Raw genomic sequence first — 21,073 nt, 5'->3', positions numbered from 1 at the left:
AAAACGAAAACGAACGAAATCTGCCTGCCAAACGAACGAAATTAGCCTGCCAAACGAATGAAATCTGCTGCCAAAAAAACGAGGACGAAAACGAAACAGAGAAGAACGAGGACGAAAACGAAATCTGCTGCCAATACTCGCGCCTTGTTTAAACATTCAGGGGCAAAAGCGTCATTTACTTTGTAGGTTTACAAATGGGCCAGGCTTTTTAAGAAGAAGGGTAGAATTGTCTTATCATTTGTTATTTTTTACCTGGCCCAACGAATCTGGGCCTCTCTTTGGGCTAATCCAAAATAGTAGTTTTTTCCTAGGTATTAAAACTAAAACCAAAATATCAAATATCTTACAAACTAATTAATAAAGTTAATTATGTCTAAAACCTAATTTTTCTAAAAAAAAAACAAAAGGTCTATAGCATTTTGCTTGTTATATGTACGTGTGCAAGTTCTTAAATTTCTAGGAGCTGTCTTGGAAAGTGATATGTTTAGGAAGTTGCTGCTTAGAGCAACTCTATCCATTTGCCCTTAGCTATGGCAAGGGGGCGAGCTAGGGCAACCACTATTCACATGAATAGTATTGCCCTTGCAAATAGTATTTTGTGTTTCCACCCGTTGCCATGGCAAATAGCAATTACTATTCATTTTTTTGTTTTTTTCACAAAATTTTTTAATCAATAATTAATTTGGATAATATTTTTGGGTTCCTACGTGTCAATACGATTCATCTTTCATAATCGGATAAAATTTCCAATTTCAAAATTCAGATAAATTTTAAAAAAAATTGTCAAGTATTTATAGAAAAAAATTCATTAATTTTTGGCTATTTAAAAAAAAAATCCATATTTTTTGAAGTATTTTATTGCAAAAAAATTGGCCGCCGTTGGATTGGAGGAAAAATCTGATCGGAGAGCCTAGACGACGCCACATGGCGACAGAAAAATAAAATAAAATGAGTGGGCTGATGCCAGCTCGAAGTCAACAATGACATTAGCCTAGCCCTCGGGCTTGAGCTAGGGCTGATCTGGCTTGAGGGCCAGTCCGACTTCGTGGGTCCCACTCCCAACCTGGGCTTGGGCTCCTCGCTGGAACTGGGTATTTTTTTTCTCCCCCCAGCCTCTGGTTGGGCTTGCCGCTGGGGGGAGAAAAAAAAACGACGTTTCACGAGGAGCACAGGCCCGGGTTGGGAGTGGGACCCATGAAGTCAGGCTGGTCCTCAGGCCAGTTTAGCCCGAGCTCGAGCCCGAGGGTTGATGACGTTATGCGTGATGTCATCATGCGGGTTGAATTTTTTTTACTGTTGGCGCGTGCATTGCACGTGTGCGCTGACGTCAACCCTGCGCAAGGTCCAACGGGTAGAAGACAGGTGTCATGCCCCCAGCGCTCTGATCTGCTTCTCCTCCTCCAATCCAACAGCTGGCATTTTGTTGGCAATAAAATTATGAAAAAAAAATCGTAATTTTTTTTAAAAAAATACTAAAAAATTTGGATTTTTTTTTTATACTATAAATATCTATCAATATCCTTCACTTTCAACACCAATCCTCATACATTTTCTTCTACTTCTACTATTATTCACTCTTTATACTCAACATTTTCCTCTCTCTCACCATGTATTTTTAGTTCTTATCTTTATGTCTTCTTCTACCAAAACTGGAGGGGCGTGGAGCACCATGGAAGATGTTTCCTTGTCTGAGGCTTGGCTCCAAGTTTGTCATTGTCCCGTGTTAGGCAATGAGATGAAATTTTTTCATATGTGGAAAAAAATTCATGCCGAATTTTGTGAAAAAATTCCGGGGTCGACTCGGACGGAAATGACATTGTCTAGTAGGTGGAAAATTCTCAATAAAGAGTTGGGAAAATGGAGAGATGCCTTGGCAAAAGCGATGGATAACCATAGAAGCGAGGAAAATCTTAGTAACGGGTAAGTATTTTGTAATTTTAGTTTTATTAAGTTTAATGTCCTAATATATATATATATATTTAATATTTATTACATTTTCAATATTTTGTTAATATTTCTTGCATTTCCAATTGTTTCTTAATACTTCTTGCACTTCTAATTTATTTGTAAGGTTAATTGCATTTCCATTATTTTTATTTTTTTGTTACTTGCATATCCAATATATTTTAAATATTTCTTGCATTTCCATTTTTTTAAAAAATAGATGATTCAAGCACAGATGTGGTTTGGTGCAACTGGGCAAGGCAAAAAAAGTTTCAACCATTTTGAATGTTGCGAGGTGGTGAAATATTGAAAACGCTTCAGAATTATTCTCACAGGTCCTGCCGTTGTGTTAAACGAGACGCCACTCCGTGATTCAACGACATCGAATTCACCTCTCAATTCCCCTATGAGTCAAGACTCACCCATTGAAAAGGAGCCGAGGCCCATTGGCCGAAAGGCTGCGAAGGCAAAGAAAGCGGGTAATTTGAGCAATAATAATTCAAAATTTTTGGAGGAAATTGTAAGGCAGAACGCCATAAGAATTGAAATGGAGCAGAAACACCAAGAGAATGAGATGGCAATTCAAGCCGAGTATGTAAGAGAAAGGGAGTATTTGCCCAAAAAAGCTATGTACAAGACGGATCGGTAAACCATGTCGATAGATACAAGCCATATGTCTCCGGAAACAAAACAATTTTGTAAGCTAGAACGAAGGGATGTTATGCGAAAAAGACTTTTCCAGGATGATGGGCCTAGCAACACGGATTGGTTAAATGATGAAAACCATTAAATTAGTTGGCATACCTTTTATGTATTTATATTTTTCATGTTTTCTATTAAAGTTGTTGTAATTCATGTATTTTATTTTAGTAGTAGTAATTCTTAATGACTTGTATTGGATTTCTTTATTTAATAAACAAAGCATTCAATAAAATACCTTTTTATTCAACATATTCCATACATCAAACAAAACATAATTAAAATAAATAAAAATACAAACAAGGCACAATAATAATAACAAACCACAACCAAACCATGATAAATAAAAAAACAACACAACCAAAACATAACTAAATAAAACATAACCAAAGCATCTATGCTCCATCATTCATCTTCATTGCCTTTCACCGCCCATAGATGCTCCATCAAGTCAACTTGACGCCTTTCATGAATATACGAAGATTGCATCTCTATATATCGATCTATCATCTGGGTCATGAAATGATCATCCCTCACCAACGGTTCCGACTCAAACGGTTCTCCACTTGGCCCCATGGGCCCTTCATAAATCTGTGTCAAGGTCGCGTTCATTGGATTCGGTTTGTAGACCTTTAAAGCATCATAATTGTACTCATCTTCCACAATCATATTATGGAGGATGATGCAAGTCATCATAATGCTTCTGAGGATCTCCTCATTAAACATATGGGTCGCACCTAGATTAATCAACCACCGAGCTTGAAGGATGCCAAAACACCTTTCGACATCTTTCCTATATCCTTCTTGATAGGTAGCAAATAATTTTTGCTTTTGGGATCGGGGATTCAGAATGAATTTGACAAATGTGGTCCACCTTGGGTAGATGCCGTCAGCTAGATAATACCCCATCTAGTAGACTGTATTGTTGACTTGATAGGTGACCAGGGATTGTTGAAGACCAGGGATGGACCCAGCACGTTGAGGTCATTTTGGGATCCGGCAACTCCAAAGAAGGCATGCCAAATTCATGTGTCGAAGCCGGCTTCAAGGATGATACTTTTTTGGCCTTTTCTATTCCCGTAATCACCTTGCAAGGCAGTTAGGCAATTCTACCATTGCCAGTGCATATTTGTCCAACTTCAAAGATCTTTATATTTACAGAAAGTTGGGGATATCTAGTTTCTTAATATCAAAAGGTCGAAGGAGAAATGATTTTTATCCTCTCGAACCCTCCTGTCTAAGCTCCAGCCATCAATTTGGCTATAGAAAATTATTTTTTCCTTTTTCAGAACTCTCTCTCTCTCTCTCTCTCTCTCTCTCTCTCCCTCTTTTGGACCTTTTTCCTCTGTAACCAATTGAGCTAAACCCCAAAGTTCATTTTTAAACGTGTCATCTAATTGGCTTGCCCTAACCCTAGTGCTGAAACCCTAGTTGGCCTCTTAAAACTTATCAGAGGGTCAGCCTGCTTACACTAACCATCTTGGATTTTTGTAAATTAAAGTATCATAGGCCTAAAAACTTAGAATAAGCTTAAGTAAACCATTATGCTCAACCTTATTCACAAATATATCATAATATAATAGAAATTAAAATTAGAAAATTGAATTAAACATGTCGGACCTTCAAGTCTGGTTTGTGGGTTCTGGGTTAGTTTGGGGTATAGGTCTGTGGGTTCTGGGTTCCTTGGGGAGGTAGGGAGGGGGGTGGGTCTGTAGGTTCCTGGTTTGTTTGGCGATTGGAGCTTGTGGATGGTGGTCATGGGAGAATCAGGGAAGAAGAAATCAGGGAGAGGATAGGGAGGAGGGTGAATGGTTTGGGGTGAAGAAACAAAATGGGGGAGGAACGGGAAAGGGTCAGTGGGTGGGGATTGATCTAGGGATGGAGGCTGGCTTGTGGTGGGTGTTGGTCATAGGGAATGGGAAGGGAAGAAAACATTGTAGGGGGGCTGGGTTATGGGTTTGTGCTCTATGGGTTCCTGTGATTTTTGTTCTTTTTTGTTTTTGATCTCCTTTTTCTTCAATTTGCTCAAAAATAATAATTTTTTTAAATGATTTAACAGAAATTGGACAGAATGTTGAGATTTTGATGGTAGGGGGGAATTGGCAATAAAAATTAGTTCGTGAAGGGTGCAAATTGAAAATAGCATACAAGTTTATGGGGTAAATCGACAGCCAAAGGAGTATAATCCTACGTGGCACACAAGTCGAAGGACTTGTATCAACAACAGCAAATGTGTGGACTAAACCCAACCCTTGATTGAATTTTTGGATCTTTATCAACTTTTTCTATAAATTACATTCCATTATAACTATTTATATATATATATATATATATAACTGTCGATTTACCCCCTGAACTTGTGCTAGTTTCAAATTGCACCCTTATCTTTTCTTTCGAAAAGTTAAGTACACAAACTAATTTTTATCACCAATTCCCCCTTACCGTCTAAATCTCAAGATTTCATCCAATTTGCTGTTAAATATTAGGGCAAATTGGTCCTTTTATATATTAAAATAATTAATACACAAATAAAATAATATGAAATCTAAAATGAAAGAACAAATATTTTAATAAGAGAGGGGCCCACGCAACCAATCACTCTCTCCCTCACCCTCACCCTTTCCATCTATTTTTTCTCTGGCCCCTCTGCTCTCCCTCTCTCTATATAACTTCCAATGGCCCCTCCACCCCCCCCACCGCAACCTTCCCCTCTTTTTTTTCTTCTTCCCCATGACCTCCCACCCCAAATGCTATCAGATGGCAAGGAGGTAAATTCTATTATATTTTATTTGATTTTGATGTTTTTTTGCAAACCCAAGTGTTAAAGATTGAATTTGTTGATGGGTTATGTGTGAATTTGGAAAAAGCTTGAGATGGGAGGTTGTAACGCACTTATAGTAGTCACTAATGCCTTATGATCAAGAATTTTACCTTTCGATTGTTTTTGAAAGGCTTGGATCGACTGTGAGCCTTTCGAGTGTAGAGGTATTGAAATTGACAGAGGGGGTGGGGGAGAAAAGAAATTGAGGAAGTGTGTGGATGGAGAAAGAGGAGGTGGCGACAGCAGAAAAGGAGGAAGATTTTTTAGGGATGGGGGTGATGAGTATGTGGGTGAAAGAACAAAATGGGGGAGGAGAAGGGAGGGGTCTGTGGGGCGGAGGGTGTGAGTGGTCATAGAAGAAAACACCGCCGGGGAGGGGGTTGGAAAACAAAAGGGGGGAGGGGTATGTAAGGTGGATGGTGCAGGTGGTGGTCATGGGGGAATGGGGGAGAAGAACTCGATTGGGGGTGGGGGGTTGTGGGAAGAGAGGGGGGTGTGCGGGATGTGTGTAGGGTTTAAAAAACAAAAAAGGGGGACGGTGGGGTGGAGGGTGGCTTGTGCGTGGTGGTCATGGGGAATGGGAGGAGATGAAAATCAAGGGGGATGGGTTCTTGGTTTGTAGGTCCCCATAAATTTTTTTTTTCTTTTTTTTTTTCTCTTTTTCTTCAATGTTTTTCAAAAAAAATAAATTATTTTTCTTAATGATTTAACAAAAAATTGGATGAAATGTTAAGATTTAGACAGCAAGGGGGAAATTGGCAATAAAATTAGTTCGTATCCATAATATATTCCAAGAAAAAGGTTAAGGGTGCAAATTGAAAGTAGAGTATAAGTTTAGGGAGTGAATCAACAGTTATCCCTAAAACAAAAATAAGATAAAAGACTTTTGGATAGTATATTATAATGGAAAAATTTATAACAAAAATAAGATTGGTAAGTACTAATATGCTCTCGTTGAGAGTTGAACTCAAGACCTCCCGCTTACTAAACGGGTGCTCTAACCAACTGAGCTACAAGAGCTATTTGCATTCTTCTTTCTTAAAAACAAAATAAATACATAAAAGCTCTAGAATAGAAAAGACGATACAACTATGCCAGCTTTCATCTTTTTGTATCATCTTTCTTATGATCGAATATTTAGAAGAATAAGATAAATTATTATGATCAAATTCCGAATCTATTTATGATCGAATATAGTCTACATGTGTCTACCTAATAAAATTTTGAATTTATTTATAATCAAATGTAACTATGAATCATATAAATTCACATCAAATAACTACAGGATTAAATCAGGTTATTATCAAATTTATTTTAGACTTCGGAAAAAATTAAAAATTTTATTTTCAATGGTGTTATTTTCTTTATTTATCTAATTCTTATTTTAAATTTTGATATTTTCTAATCAGTAAATATATTACGTCTGAAATACATGGAAACTCAAATTTCTCTTACCCATATAATATTCATAAAAAATAGAGCTAACGACAAAAGACACCCTGCAAGTTTAAGGTGATTCTTAATATATATCCTAGAATATTAATTTCATCAATTTACACTCCTACGCTTGTAACATCGTAAACAAAAAAGAGCCCATTGCTCCTCAAGTACAATCTCGTCCACAAAAAAGTTCCTGTATAATCCGGCCCCTATTCATCCCCCTCTCGCCCCACATCAACTCCAGACCCCATCTCTCTCTCTCTCTCTCTCTCTCTCTCTCTCTCTCTCTCTCTCTCTCGTCCTTCTCAATTTGGGCTTACTTTTGGAGCTCCGACTCCTTTTTCGAGCTAGAGGCCTTTACGAACTTGCTGAGGAAGGAAGACGATGAATAAGGCAGCGTTGAACTGCACGCAGGGGGTTTTCCAAATCTGTGCTTGCAGAAGAGAAGCCTAGACCTTGCTTGAATCTGACGGCTCCTTCGCCGCGCCGAGTCAACTCGTCATAGTACGTCGCGGCTTTTGCCTCCTCCATTTTCTAGCTCGACAGTCTACAACGGTTGCTGGTCTGAAGTGACGGCTTTGGGGACCTGGTTCTTTTGCACTTCGGACTGGGACTAGTTTTTCTTACTGGAATTGGGTTTTGGTGTTCCGCCACCGAGTCTACGCCAGAGGGAGAGAGGGATGGGGGTTGGGGTTGGTGTGGGGCGAGAGGGGGTGAACAGGGGGCGCTGAGTTTGTTGGCCTGGGGAAGGATTGGGATTTTTTTAAGTTAATTTTTTTTTTTAAATCATGTTATTTTATCATTTTATATAATAAAAAATTTAGGAACTGGTTGGTTAGAAGGTAGGTCCTGCAGTAGAGACGTTAGTATTTAGTGATTGACCACATGGTCAATTTACGAAAGGATAAAATTGGACTATGTTCCAAACGTAAGGGTGTAAATTGATAAAACCTCCTCAAACCTGCTGAAAGTTTTTTGTCGTTAGCCTTAAAAAATATAAAACACCCCAAAATTCGGGTACATAACATCGACACATATCTTAAGGATCCCAAGAGTGCAACACTCAATTGTCATAGCATTGAAAAGAAATAGTGTTTTGATGCTCGTTTGAGTGTCAGGAGGAAGCTAGGTGGTATGCCCTTTCTCTTTTGAGCGTTGTCTTCTTCTCAAATCAGAATTATTTGTTGTTTGTTGTGGTTCTTTGGTCGTACAGGTATTACATGCTAGATTTGCTCTAATTTCTAGTTATCTCTGGCTTCTACTGAGTTCCACTGTATTTATTGGCTCGTTGAATCTGGCCTATGTGTTGATTGTTGAGTTTCATAGATTTGGCTGGATCCCTCCATGTTTAAGGGATATTTTATGTCTTCAATTCTCAGTCATTGAACTTGATTATCAATGAATTTCCTAGTTATTTTTTCTGAACTTCGTGAAATTGTTGCGTAAGCCACGTTAGACGTATACTGCGCATCTAGATGCAAATTATATGCCACTTTTCTCATCTACACTGTTATTGTGTGTTTTCAGAATTTGGACACGACATTTGAAAATTTAAGAGCATAAAGAATCAGAACAACAAAACAGTAACTGCAATTCACGATTAGCAAACAACATATTATAACAACCAAAAGCAAAATCACAATGAAATCACTAAAACAAAGTAAGAAACCACTGCTACAAAAAGTGTAAAAGATGACCAGAAAAAAATGACGGTAGAATAAAATATCGTCTTCGTGTTTAGAAAGACGACATTAGCAGAAAACCGTCGTAGATAAGTAGCATAAATACCTAAAATAGAGATCCGCTTGAGTATTTGTAAAACACGACACATCGAACAAAAAAGTGACGTCTTATTAAAAAGGTTTTCTTCAGACTTAAACTCTGAACCCAAAAACAACGACAACATGTATGAAACCACCAACGTAGAAAGTTAAGATGACGGTTTCCCAAAATAGCCGTCATGTTAAATCCTAAATAAACACGACCAGCTGCTCTCAATCAAACGTCGTATAATTTAAAAGGAATCCACATCATTATATTACAAAAAAGCATTGTAATAAAGCATTGTTCCACGATGGTAAAGATAACTTTTACGACGGTCCGTATAAGTTAGTAATAACCACGTCGGTTTGTTCAATTCGAGTCGTATAATATTCCTTTACCACGTCGTTAAGCGAAAAATACCGTCGTATTATATCAATTAATACGTCTGCCTTTATCTTTAAACCGTCGTCTTAATTTTTATTGCTTTTTCAGAAATTTTTCTGGAGCCTTTTTTTTATTCAATTTGCAACGTATAATATTATTGTACCACGTCGTGAAGTGAAAAGAACTTTCATATTAATTCATTTTATACGACTGACCTTATCAGTAAACCGTCATCTTAAATTTTATTTATTTTAAGATTTATTTCTTCAATTTTCAATTTTGGTAGCTTACGTCAGTAGATCAACAAAATGACAAGAACTGTAAAAAACAAGACAGTTTATATAGAAAACAGCCGTCACAGAGGAAATTAAAAAGAATTCCAATAGAAATGAAATCTTACCAATGGGAGCTATGTTCCTCATAAATGTGAGAAAGATAATATTTTAGACATTGATGATGTATGTGTTTTTGTGTCTTTGAGATACACAAAAACACATACACATCAAAATCCAAAATATTTTCCTCTAAAATTTGACGACTGCAAGCTATGAGAAAGACAATTTTTTAGAAGTTGATGATGTGTGTGTGTTTGTGTCTTTTAGATACACAAACGCACACACACAACAACAGCCAAACTATTGCCTCCAGAGAGGTGACAGAGAGGCAAAGGCTGAAGTGAGGACGACAGTCAAGGGCCAAAAGAAGTTGGAACCCAAAGTGAAAACTGAAAATGAAAGAATGTGTGAAAAGACCCAATTTATACAAATAATCTTTAATAAACACGGCGGTCCTTTTATAAATTGCAACGTCTAAAATTAAACATCCACGATGGTGTAGTAGTAAATAGCGCCGTCGTAAATGATATACCACGACCGTAAAAGTACATTTCTGTGGTTTAAATCCAAAAAACCACGATGGTTACGTAAACTAAAAGTCATCACTTTTAAATAAAACCACGACGGTTATATATAAAGAAGCGACGTCGTAACTTAAAATATCAAGGCATCAAAAGTAAACTTTTGTCGTGTAAAACTTAAATAACCACGTCGGTTTCGGAATTTCAAAAGTCGTTTGGCTTTATTAATAACCACGTCGGTTTCTACTACTTTTTTTGTCGTGTTAACGACATATTAGGGCGGTTTATAACAGAACCATCGTGTTATTGGACTTTGGGATAATATATAAACTTTTTTCTCACTTGACCTAAAGTTTTACGTTCTCTCTAATCGATAGATTTTCTCTCAGTTTTCCTTTAGTTCCCAAAAGCGGCGTGTCTGAATCTCCAAAGTTTACGCCTTTGTCTTTGCCTCCAAATCTCCAAAGTATACGTGTGAAGAAAACTTTCTTTACAAGCCAAAGGTTTTTTTTTTTTTTCTCAATCTCCTGTTTTTTTTTTTTTCCAAATCTTTTGCATGCCAAAGACTGCATTTTTAAAATGACGAAATCTTCCATTGGTTTTAATAAATTAACAAGTCCCTCACTTTCACGACGTGTAAAGACGACGACCTTGTCTTGTTTATGTTGTATTAGTGGTCACACCACAACGGTAATTAAATCCGTGCTATTACAAATAGCATGACGGTAGTTAATAACCGTCGTGGTGTGATAATTAATTCGACATAAACAATAAATCACCGTTGTCTTATTTCCATACAAAACGATCGTGGGAGGGAGGGAACTAAGCGGTTTTGTCCATACCACCTCTACTTAAGATGACGGTTTTTCTTGTTGACGTCGTTTATGTTCATGTACGACGTCGGTGGTTTACAACTGTCGTTCTAAATTAATAGAACGACGGTTGTGTTTTCCTACTGACGTCTTCTTTCGAATATTACGTTGTTCTTTTTAATTAATCCTCGTTGTTTCACTTGCAGGTTTGATTTCTTTCTAAACATGGTTTCGAAATCTCAAAGTAAGGAGGCTCAAGTATCAAAAGGTCAAAGCAAGGACCTTGCAATTTCAAAGGCTCAAATGAATGAAGCCAAATCTGTTCAAAGCAATCCCGCGAAGAAGATGAGATTTACCTCAATCTCCGAGAAAGAACTGAACTCAGTGACATTTGATGAGAGGCCAAAATCTAGTCGCAGTATCAACACAATGAGCCTTGTTGTTAAGAGCAAAATCTAGAAGATTAAGCTCGTGGTTGAGTAAAATAAAAGGGGCAAGGCTATTGTTGAGATGCAATCTTACATTGGTGTTTTGGCACGCACTAGAGTCCCTCTTGTGGACAAGAAATGGACTCAATTGCCCAAGGACCTGAAGGAGCAGATTTGGGAAGCTGTTGAAATGGCTTATGTGGTTGGGCAAGGGGGCAAGAAGATAGTGCTGTCCTCTGCCACCAAAAAATGTAAGGATTTCAAGTCTACCTTAACTAGGCAGTCTATCCTTCCATTCACAAATGACAAGAAGAAGTTAAAAGAATTTATAACTTCATAGAGAAATTGCAATGGAATGCCTTTGTAGCCTCAAGGTTATCCCCAGAATTTGAGGCTGTGCATTATGAGCAGTCATGGAGAAGGAAAAAATGCGAATACAACCATAGGTTGTCTCGAAAAGGGTATGTTGGTTTGGAGGACGAATTAGAAGAAACCATGCTCGGTGAAGAAATCGATCTTTCTCTGCTATGGAAGAAGGCAAGAGAAGATAAACAGGGAAACATCTTTGATCCAAAGGTTGCAAAGAAGACAAAATTAATCGTAAGTCTCACTGACTCTGTTCTAAATTTGAAAAACAGAGGTTTTTAATTTTATTTAGACGTCATTCATTTTAATAACCGTTGTTATAAATGAAACACTATGACGGTTTTTATTTACCGCTATTTCAAAAATGATAGGACGTCAGTTTATTTAGAAAATAGACGTTTGGATTGAATTACCACGACAGTTTTGTATTTCTAAGTTAGAAGTTTTGTTTTAAAGTTTAAACTATTTTCATTTTCTCACACAAACTCTTTCTCACTCCCTCTCTATTTCTCTGCAATTGTTTTGTACACTATTTTTTGGAAAAGAATGCATATTTTGGTTTGTACACTATTTTTGGAAAAGAATGCATATTTTGGTTAAGTGTTTTTTCTCTAGATTTGTATTATACGATAGTCTTTTAGATTATCAACATTAGAATGCATAAACAACGACAGTAATCTGTTACTGACTTTTGACATATTTTACCACGTCAGTATTTTCTCAAAACCGTCATCTTCATTTAATTACCACGACGGTGTAGGTTTTTCATTTACGGTCGTTTAATTTTTTCTGTTCAACTTTCATTTACACACAACTTTTTGTTATATGACGGTTTTCTTCCTTACTGACGTTATAATTGTTACACAACAACTGTAGTTTCTTACCGACGTTTGAAATTAAATACTGCGTCAGTTTTTTAAATAATCCGTCATCTTCATTGAATTACCACACTAGTTTATATTTTTGAGTTAGATGTTTTATTTTATCTGTAGTACAATATATTCACTCACTAACATTCTCTCTCTTTCTCTCTTTTAGGATGTTTTGAAAAAATAAGTCTCAGAGGGCACTTTGACTGTCTCTGAGAGCAATGATATTTTGACCTTGGCTTTGGGAACCCTGAGCATGGTGGGAGAGTCAGAGGTATTGGAGCTGGGGTTTCCCCAAGTCAATTCTTCAATTTGTCGAGACAACAGAGAGTAAAATTTGCTGACAAATTGAAGGAAAGTGTCATGGAGGCAGTTAGAGAAGAAACCATGAGGACTGAAGCTAGGGCAAAGGAATCAGTTTTGGAGGTTGTCAGAGCAAAGAGGGAAATTATGTTGAAACAATTCAGTCAACTAATTCCCAATTTTGATCCCCCCAACATGCTCAAAATTCCAATACCCCAATTCCTTTACTGCTTCAAGAGCAAAGCCCAAAAAATCCAATGCCTGACAAAGCAATTTGCTTGGGGGCCACTAATGTGAGACCCCTTGTTTTGGAGGAAGAAAATGCCAAGAATGATGTTGATGCTGCTGAAAAACTGCAAGATGAAATGGTAAAATCTTTGATTGTTGCTTTGTTATGCTTTTTTTTAAAAATTTAAATAGACGTCGCTATTTATCATCACTGATGTTAGGATTTTGAAACAACGACATTATATATTTACCGACATTTTAAATCCATAAGACGTCTACTTTTTCAAAAATCTGTCGTTGTGATTTAAATACCATGACGCTTTTGCTTGTTTATCTTCAGAAAATTTTGCATTTTATTTTACAACTTGTAAATAACGACGGTTTCTATTTACCGTCGTCATAGTCATTTACTACGTCGGTTTTTTTTTTCAGAAACAGTCATCTCTTTTTTTACTAGTACTAAATCGTTTGTTTAATTGTTTTACAAGCCATCTTCACTGCATTTTATTTAGACGATTTTTTTTATAGTTTTGTGACGTTAGAACCTAAACTCAACGACGGTTTCTATTTTACCATCGTCTAAATTCTTTACTATGTCAGTATTTTCAAAATACCGTCGTTTATATTTTAATACCACGACAGTTTTAGTTAGAGTCGTTTATTTTATTTTTAACAAGCTATCTTATATTTCTTTCTTTATTTCTTGAAACAGGATGTCCAAAGCTAGACTTGCCACCTCCTCTGCTAGCCCTATGCCAATTTGTCTAGACCAAGTTGCCTTAGAACGAGACCGTGAAAGTTAACATTCCAGGGGAAGAGTTTGGGTATGAACATGATACCTTCATCTTGCTTGAGGATATTTTACAGCTTGCATCCATGGTTGAGATTAGATCCACAATGATTGCAGTATACATGAGGTAATTCTAAAAATCCAATTTTTATTTTACAATTCCCTTTTGTTTTAAATTAAATTAATTCTCATTTAATTGAATTTCATATATTTTAAGTACCTATTTGACTATTTAAAAAGGCTTATTTATCGTACATGCCCCATGTGCTTTCAAACTTGTCTCAGATTACCAGCTGTGTTTGAAAACGTCCCAAAGTACCCTCTAAGCTTTTAAAACCATCTCAAATTACCCTTCTGTTAGTTTTTTAGCCGTTCCGTTATGGGCGTTGGGTCCCACTCCGTTTTAACCTTTAATCTCTCTTTGAATAAGGGTTTCTCAATTCAAACAAAGGGGAAAATTGGGTGAGAAGGGGAAATAGGAGAAGAGGGCTTAGGGTTTGTGAAAATCTGAGGGTGGGTTCGATTTTGGGAGAAGCTGGAGAAGAAATTAGGGGTTTGGCATTAGAACTCTGAGGTGGAGTTTGAAATTGGGAGATTGTGTAGAAGATTTGGGTTGATGGAAAAAGGAGAGAAGCAACGAGAAGCAAGGCATGGCCAATGGTGTCATTGTGGGAAGTTAGCACGGATGCAGACTTCTTGGACCAGTTCAAACCCAGGGCGGAGATTTCTAATCTGCCTAAAGTCAAAGGTAAGCATGTTTAAGATCAAATTTTCAGTCATTGTTTTGGGCATCACAAATTGATAGAGTTCTTATTGATGAAATTGTCAGTGATTGATGAAATTTTCAGTCATTTTATTAGGAAATTTTTAGTCATTATTCTTTGTTGATACAGGGAAGTGGAGACAAAGGATATAGGTTTGTTCAGTGGTTTGATGCAAAAATGTGTGAGCGTTCAAAGTCTTTGATACATGGTTTGCTGAGGAAGATTGATAGGGTGGAGAAGGAAAATGCAAAGATTTGAGCAAAATAAAAAATGTTGTGGGTTGCTATGTTGCTTTCCTGGTTGGTGGTGTTTGCCATGAAGATAAATTGGGCACTTTGGCAGTAGTTTAGTGGGCACTGTAATTTGAGAACAAATGTTAATGTAATGTAAGGCACTTTGGCAGTAGTTAGGCACTTTGGCAGTAGTTTAGTGGGCAAATTTATTTTGAGAACAAATGCTAATCTAACGTAAGGCACTTTGGCAGTAGTTATGTTAGTGTAATGTAATGTAATGTAATTTGGTGTAATGTAATGTAATGCTAGTTAAGTTTGTTAATTGTTTTTGTTTAGAGGTTACAAGTGGTGACATGAATGTAATGTTAGTTAGTTAAGTAATGTAATGCTAGTTAAGTTTGATCTGTGATATGAATGGTAACTTGTTTAGAGGTTACAAATGGTGACATATTGAATGGTCAATTATCAAATGGTCAATTATCCATAACAGACATCAATAATCCCACGAACCAAATATAAGCACAAACCAAAACAGCTTCCAAAATAGGTTCCAACCATAACAGCCTTAGAAATATAAGCACCAATCAAAACAGGTTCCAAAATACCAAATAGGTTCCTAAATACCAAAACAGGTTCCAAAATAGGTTCCAACCATAACAGCCTTAGGAATATGTGCACAAACCAAAACAGGTTCCAAAATAGGTTCAAACCATAACAGCCTTAGGAATATATGCACAAACCAAAACAAGTTCCAAAACCAAAACAGGTTCCAAAACCAAAATAGGTTCCAAAACCAAAATAGGGTCCAAAACAGGTTCCAACCAAACATTCAAGGATGAAAAAAAATCTTCCACAACATTCAAGTCTTCCACAACATGTCTAGACCATCAAAGTCTTCCACAACATTCAAGGATGAAAAAAAGGATCTTTGACAAAATGGCTCCTCTGTTGATCTTTCATCCTCCTCCTATGTTGTTGTACTCGAGATAGTTTGGCAGGTTAAGATGCTTGAGATGGTTGGGATTGAGAAGCATCAGCTGCTTGAGATGGTTGGGATTGAGAAGCATCAGCTACTTCAGAAGCCTGGGTGAGAAGGCATTTGGGAACTGCTTGCTTGTTTCCTTTGCCTTAATTGCATACTCTGTTGTCCACTACTTGTGTCTCCACCATCTCTCCTTCTTACCTAAAACAAATAATAATTAGAAGTTTCTATGATATGAAATTTTGATTGGTGAAAACATAGTTGAAACCGTGGCACTTACTGCAAGTTTTTTCTTGGCAACTTTCCTCGACCTAGTAGGCTTTATGTGGGGATTTCTAGGTTCCTAATAAGCCAAGTCATCAAGTCAGAAACCAAATCAAATACATTTAAATGTAAAGCAATAAGCTTATATTGACACATACCTTACAACTAATTCGATTATGCCATTCTCCACTGCAATTGCCACACTTTAAAGGGATGCCATACCTAGGAAGCTTATATGGATTAGAAGGTTGTTTAGGTTCATCAACAGCTTGTTTTCTTGTCTTCTTAGGCCTACCAGGCTGCTTGTGGTATTTCAGAGGGAGTAATGCAGGTAAATTAATCTTCATCCACTGATCTTGGCTGGTCATAGGCATAATCATTGGTTCATAGGCTCTCAAATAAGCCTCTTTCTTGTACACTGCATCACAAAAGTCCTCTGGATTCCCATGAAACCAACTTATTGCAGCACAAGCATGCGAACATGGTATTCCATTCAAATCCCAAGCATGGCATGAACAATCGTGGGCATTCAAATCAACAACAAAGTTGCGGCCACTATGGTGCATTACTTCAAACTTATTATGTCCAGCAGCCTTAGGAATGCACCACTAAGCTTTTCCTTTGTTTTTCTCTAATATCTTTCTAATTCTTGGCCCAACTTGTCCATGCCATTTCTCACAGAAAACCCTTATTCCAGCCATCAACAACATTATATACAACCGAATTCTTTCTAGCACAGTCAAAACACGCTTGTCTCTAGCATCCATTATGCTATGGTTGAATGCCTCACATAGGTTGTTCATAAGCATGTCACACTTGGAATCACTCTTGAAATATGCCCTACTCCATTGCGCAGGATCTTTCTCTACAAGCCAATCATGTGCAGGTTTAGACAACTCCAACAACTTTCTCATCTCTGCATGAAACCATGGCACTGTTGTGGCCCTAGCAATTGCTTCCATTTGATGTTTCAAAGCAAGACCTCTATGTTCCATATAGAAGTTTCCATATAGATGTTTCAAACAATGTCTATGCTCTGCATGAGGGAATAGAGCATCCACAGCATCTATTAACCATTTTTGTTTGTCAGTCATAAATACATAACCATGGCTATTTGTTATATTCAGATCACCACTCAATAATTCTAAAAACCACAGCCATGTTGAATTGCTCTCAATCTCTACATATGCATAGGCAAGTGGAAACATTCCGTTGTTTGCATCAACTCCCATTGCAGAAAGCACTTGCCTAGGGTGAGGCCCTTTGACATGACACCCATGCAAGCAAACCACATGCCTACAACCATCTAAAAACCCCTATTGCAGGGTGCAAGACAGATGTAAATTCTCTGAAACCTTGGCCTATCACCTTCCATTTCAGATTTAATGATAACTGTACTTCCCACATTTCTGGTTCTTAACTCATGACAATAATCCCACAATACTTCATATTGTTTACTGTAAGACCCCTCTACAATGTCAACTGCCAAGGCTCTTGCTCTGTACAAAGTTGCTCTAGATGGTCTATAACCATAGTCTTGGTGAACTTGCTCTGCAAAAGAAGAACCAGTCCAATTTGGATTGAGCCTTAACTTCCCTGAATATCTTTCAGCCAACCAGGCAGCAGTGGCATGTATATTTTTAGTCCCCTTACTACAAACATGTGTAGGATTAAAGGTTTTCACCTGCAGGTAAGTGCTACCACTAACACTTGAAGCATGGATAACAAAAAGACAGCCCTCTTCACATACTACTCTTATTTTGTTACGGTCATTATTCATAAATATCAACTCCCTTCCACAATTAATGGAGTATATCCTCACAGCTTTTCTAAACAACTCGGCAGTTGCAAACTTTAAACCTATTTTGAAACCTGGGTTTGCCATATCAATTTCAGGTCTGAAATCTTCACCTTTTGGCATCCTATTCTTCTTCCTTCTTACTTCACCTACTGCATCATCTTCACTTGAAGAGCTATTTGGGCAGGTAAGTGTAGGTGACTCTTCTCCATTGTCTGACTCATCATTTTCCTCTGCATTAGGATCATTGTCAATTCAACTATGATCCACACAACCATTAAACCACTTATCATCATTCTTCAATAAGTCAATCTCTTCATCACTCTGTGCATAGTCACTGTCTTCAAAGTCTGGATCACTGCTATCATCATCCTCAGAACAAGAATATTCTTGATCACTGCTATCATTCCCCACTTGGCTTGAAGTCAACCTCACTACCTTCAAGTACAAAACTATCACCCTGCTATTGCTTTTAGGTACCATGCTCATACAAGCTAAAAGCGTACTATCAGATATTATTTGAATGAGTCTACTAGTTCCAAACTCTTCACCATAAAAACTCACATCATACCCATCGTCATATCCCAAATCTTTAGCCATTCCAAATAGCTCTAACATGGACATATAGTCAACCTCACAGTAATCAAACCAACTGACTTCACCACCCAAATAAGACCATTGACTGTCCTTTCTATTTTTAACTAGTTTACCTCTATGGAAAAACTTAAATGTGACAACCTCATCAGCATCTTTATCTGCGTAAGAGGAAGATTCACTTAACAAATGGAAAAAAACACACAAAGAGAAAACAAGGACCACACAAGGATAATACAAGGAACACCCAAGGACCACATAAGGTATATTGGGGCCAGCACAGAGTAAAAAAGTATATGAAAAAACAAAAAAAAATCTGGCAACACACCAAACTAGGAACATGCAAGGACCACACAACGACCATACCAAGACCACCACAGAGCCAAAAAGTATACAAAAAACAAAAACAAAATCCTAACAACAGTTCAATGCACATGCCAAAATCAAGAAAATCGAGTAAGAATGGGTCCACTTACATATGGGTTGAAAACCTCCAGATTCTCTAAGCACCACCATCTTCACACTTTCTAGCCTTAAAGTCTAACGCCAAACCCCTAATTTCTTCTCCAGCTTCTCCCAAAATCGAACCCACCCTTTCACAAACCCTAAGCCCTCTTCTCCTATTTCCCCTTCTCACCCAATTTCCCCCTTTGTTTGAATTGAGAAACCCTTATTCGAAGAGAGTTTAAAGGTTAAAATGGAGTGGGACCCAAAGCTCGTAACAGAACAGCTAAAAAACTGACGGAAGCGGTAACGTGAGACGGTTTTTAAAAGGTTAGAGGGTACTTTGAGACGTTTTCAAACACAAGTGGTAATCTGAGACAAGTTTGAAAGCACAGGGAGCATGTACATAAATAAGCCATTTAAAAATGGCAAATATGGTAAGCCTTGTTGGCCTCGTCGACCCTAAACAAGCTAGCGCTCAATCTGGATCGTTAACTTACAAATCCAAACATCTGTCAGACCGCCTGGAGACGACAAATGGGGACCAATTTTTCTTCATGCCTTATAATCCAGGGTTAGTCCCCTTAACTATTTAACCTATTTTCTTTGTAATTTTTCTTGGCACCTAACTATTTAACCTACATGGATTTATTATGTGTAGGGGTCATTGGGTGTTGATTATTGTGAGGCCAGCTAAGGAGATGGTATATTATATGGATTCATTGCCAAACCGCTCGGTTGACGAGTGCATGAGAAATATAGTGAATACGTAAGTTGATTTACTACATTCTAATGTGTGTTAGTAGGCTAAAATATTTGTAATTAACACTTTTTGTTGTCTTGAAATAGTGCAATCAAAATGTATAACTCTCACGTAGGCAAACAATCATCATGTAAATCAGCCATATGGAAAACTCTACACAACACTCCTTGACAACCAACAAATGTAGAGTGTGGCTACTACCTGATGTGTTTCATGAGAGATATAATTCATGATCCAGACCTAGCATTTTAGAAGAAGGTGAAAAACATAATTTAAGATTTAATTTCTTTTTTTAATACTACGACTTTTTTTCAATAACCGTCATTTTTATTCCAATAACACGTTGATTTTTGTCTTATTTTTGCAGTTTAACAAGAAAAAAGAACCAGCCAAGTACATATAAGTAGACATTGATGAAGTGAGGCTGGAATGGGCAGAATTTGTTACAAAGCAAATAGAGAATTTGACATAATTTTTATTAACAATGTTTAGGGTTTATTAACAATGTACATAATTTTTTTGTAATTATTGAACTAAATTATATGAAAGACTATGAGAGTAATTCATAAAAGCTAAATTTAAATCCTAAAAACCGATGTCTCATTTTTCTTAACACGTCTCATTATTACAAATCACCATTGTCTTATGATAGATGGAAATAAAACATCGATGGCAAATTTTAAAAATGACATGTACCTGAAAAAACACAACGGTTTATGTATAAAACTGAAGTCAACAATTTATTTTTACGGAAAGCAATAATCTAGTTTTAAAATACTAAAATATTTTGTACCGAAATACCACGACCGTTAAAAACATTAGGTAGATGTCTTAAATAACTACAACAGCGGTAAATTTACGAAAGGAGGACGTTGTAGGCCTTAAACAACGTCGGTTACTACTCGAAAGACGATGTTGTTAATGTAACCCACGGCAGTTATTCAAAACATATAGACATTTTAAGCATTAAAGATGACGGTTAGTTCATAACAAGCGAAATTGTGCACGATAAAAAATGTCGGTGCTTAAACTACCGACGTTTAAATGAACTTGGACGACGTTTGACGTTGTTTAACGCCGTTGTAAATGCATGCAACGTCAGTTATATACACGTGTCATTTCATATTAATGTGACTTTTATATTGTATTGAATTCCTAATACACATAATAAATTCAAAAAAAAAAATCAAAAATAAACCAACAAATACTATGCACTCATTGAGACAATGTCTTCCCCCTAATGGTTTGAAACATGAAATTTTAGTTTTCAAAATTACAAGTGATAACAAAAGTCAAAAAAATTTAGAGACAAAGCACAATAGTCCTTATACTTTCATAACATAACCCTAAGGTTTATGTGATCCATTGGTGGCCATAAATACAAATAAATGAAATCCTAATTTTTAGCCTACTAATATAGAAGGCCTTGTTGTAAGGAGTCCATAGCAATTTTTGGTTTATTTTTCTCATACTTATGTATTTTTTTTTTTATAATTATTGTAAAATTTAGGGTTTAAGCTTTGGGGT

At 36.9% G+C, this 21,073-nt stretch overlaps 1 protein-coding gene, 1 long non-coding RNA gene and 1 other non-coding gene across 3 annotated transcripts; 1 reads left to right on the top strand and 2 right to left on the bottom strand.

The window, feature by feature from the left end:
- Positions 1 to 6,410: 6,410 nt before the first annotated feature.
- On the bottom strand, positions 6,411 to 6,484 carry TRNAT-AGU. Its single transcript has one exon. It is a non-coding gene; the product is annotated as a tRNA-Thr (tRNA).
- Positions 6,485 to 16,555: 10,071 nt separating this feature from the next.
- Positions 16,556 to 17,868, bottom strand: LOC117625544. Its single transcript, XM_034357087.1, has 2 exons — positions 17,316 to 17,868; positions 16,556 to 17,208 (listed from the first exon to the last, which is right to left on the bottom strand). Exons 1-2 carry the CDS (start codon positions 17,866 to 17,868, stop codon positions 16,556 to 16,558), a joined length of 1,206 nt encoding a protein of 401 aa, XP_034212978.1.
- Positions 17,869 to 18,059: 191 nt separating this feature from the next.
- LOC117626088 lies at positions 18,060 to 20,050 on the top strand. The gene is made up of 4 exons (XR_004585496.1): positions 18,060 to 19,357; positions 19,445 to 19,552; positions 19,633 to 19,804; positions 19,914 to 20,050. It is a non-coding gene; the product is annotated as an uncharacterized LOC117626088 (long non-coding RNA).
- Positions 20,051 to 21,073: the final 1,023 nt, after the last annotated feature.

The sequence above is a fragment of the Prunus dulcis genome, chromosome 4 (genome assembly GCF_902201215.1).
Source record: "Prunus dulcis chromosome 4, ALMONDv2, whole genome shotgun sequence".
Lineage (NCBI taxonomy): Eukaryota > Viridiplantae > Streptophyta > Magnoliopsida > Rosales > Rosaceae > Prunus > Prunus dulcis.
The sequence above is the reverse complement of the archived record's forward strand: the minus strand, read 5'-3'. Positions and strand labels throughout refer to the sequence as shown.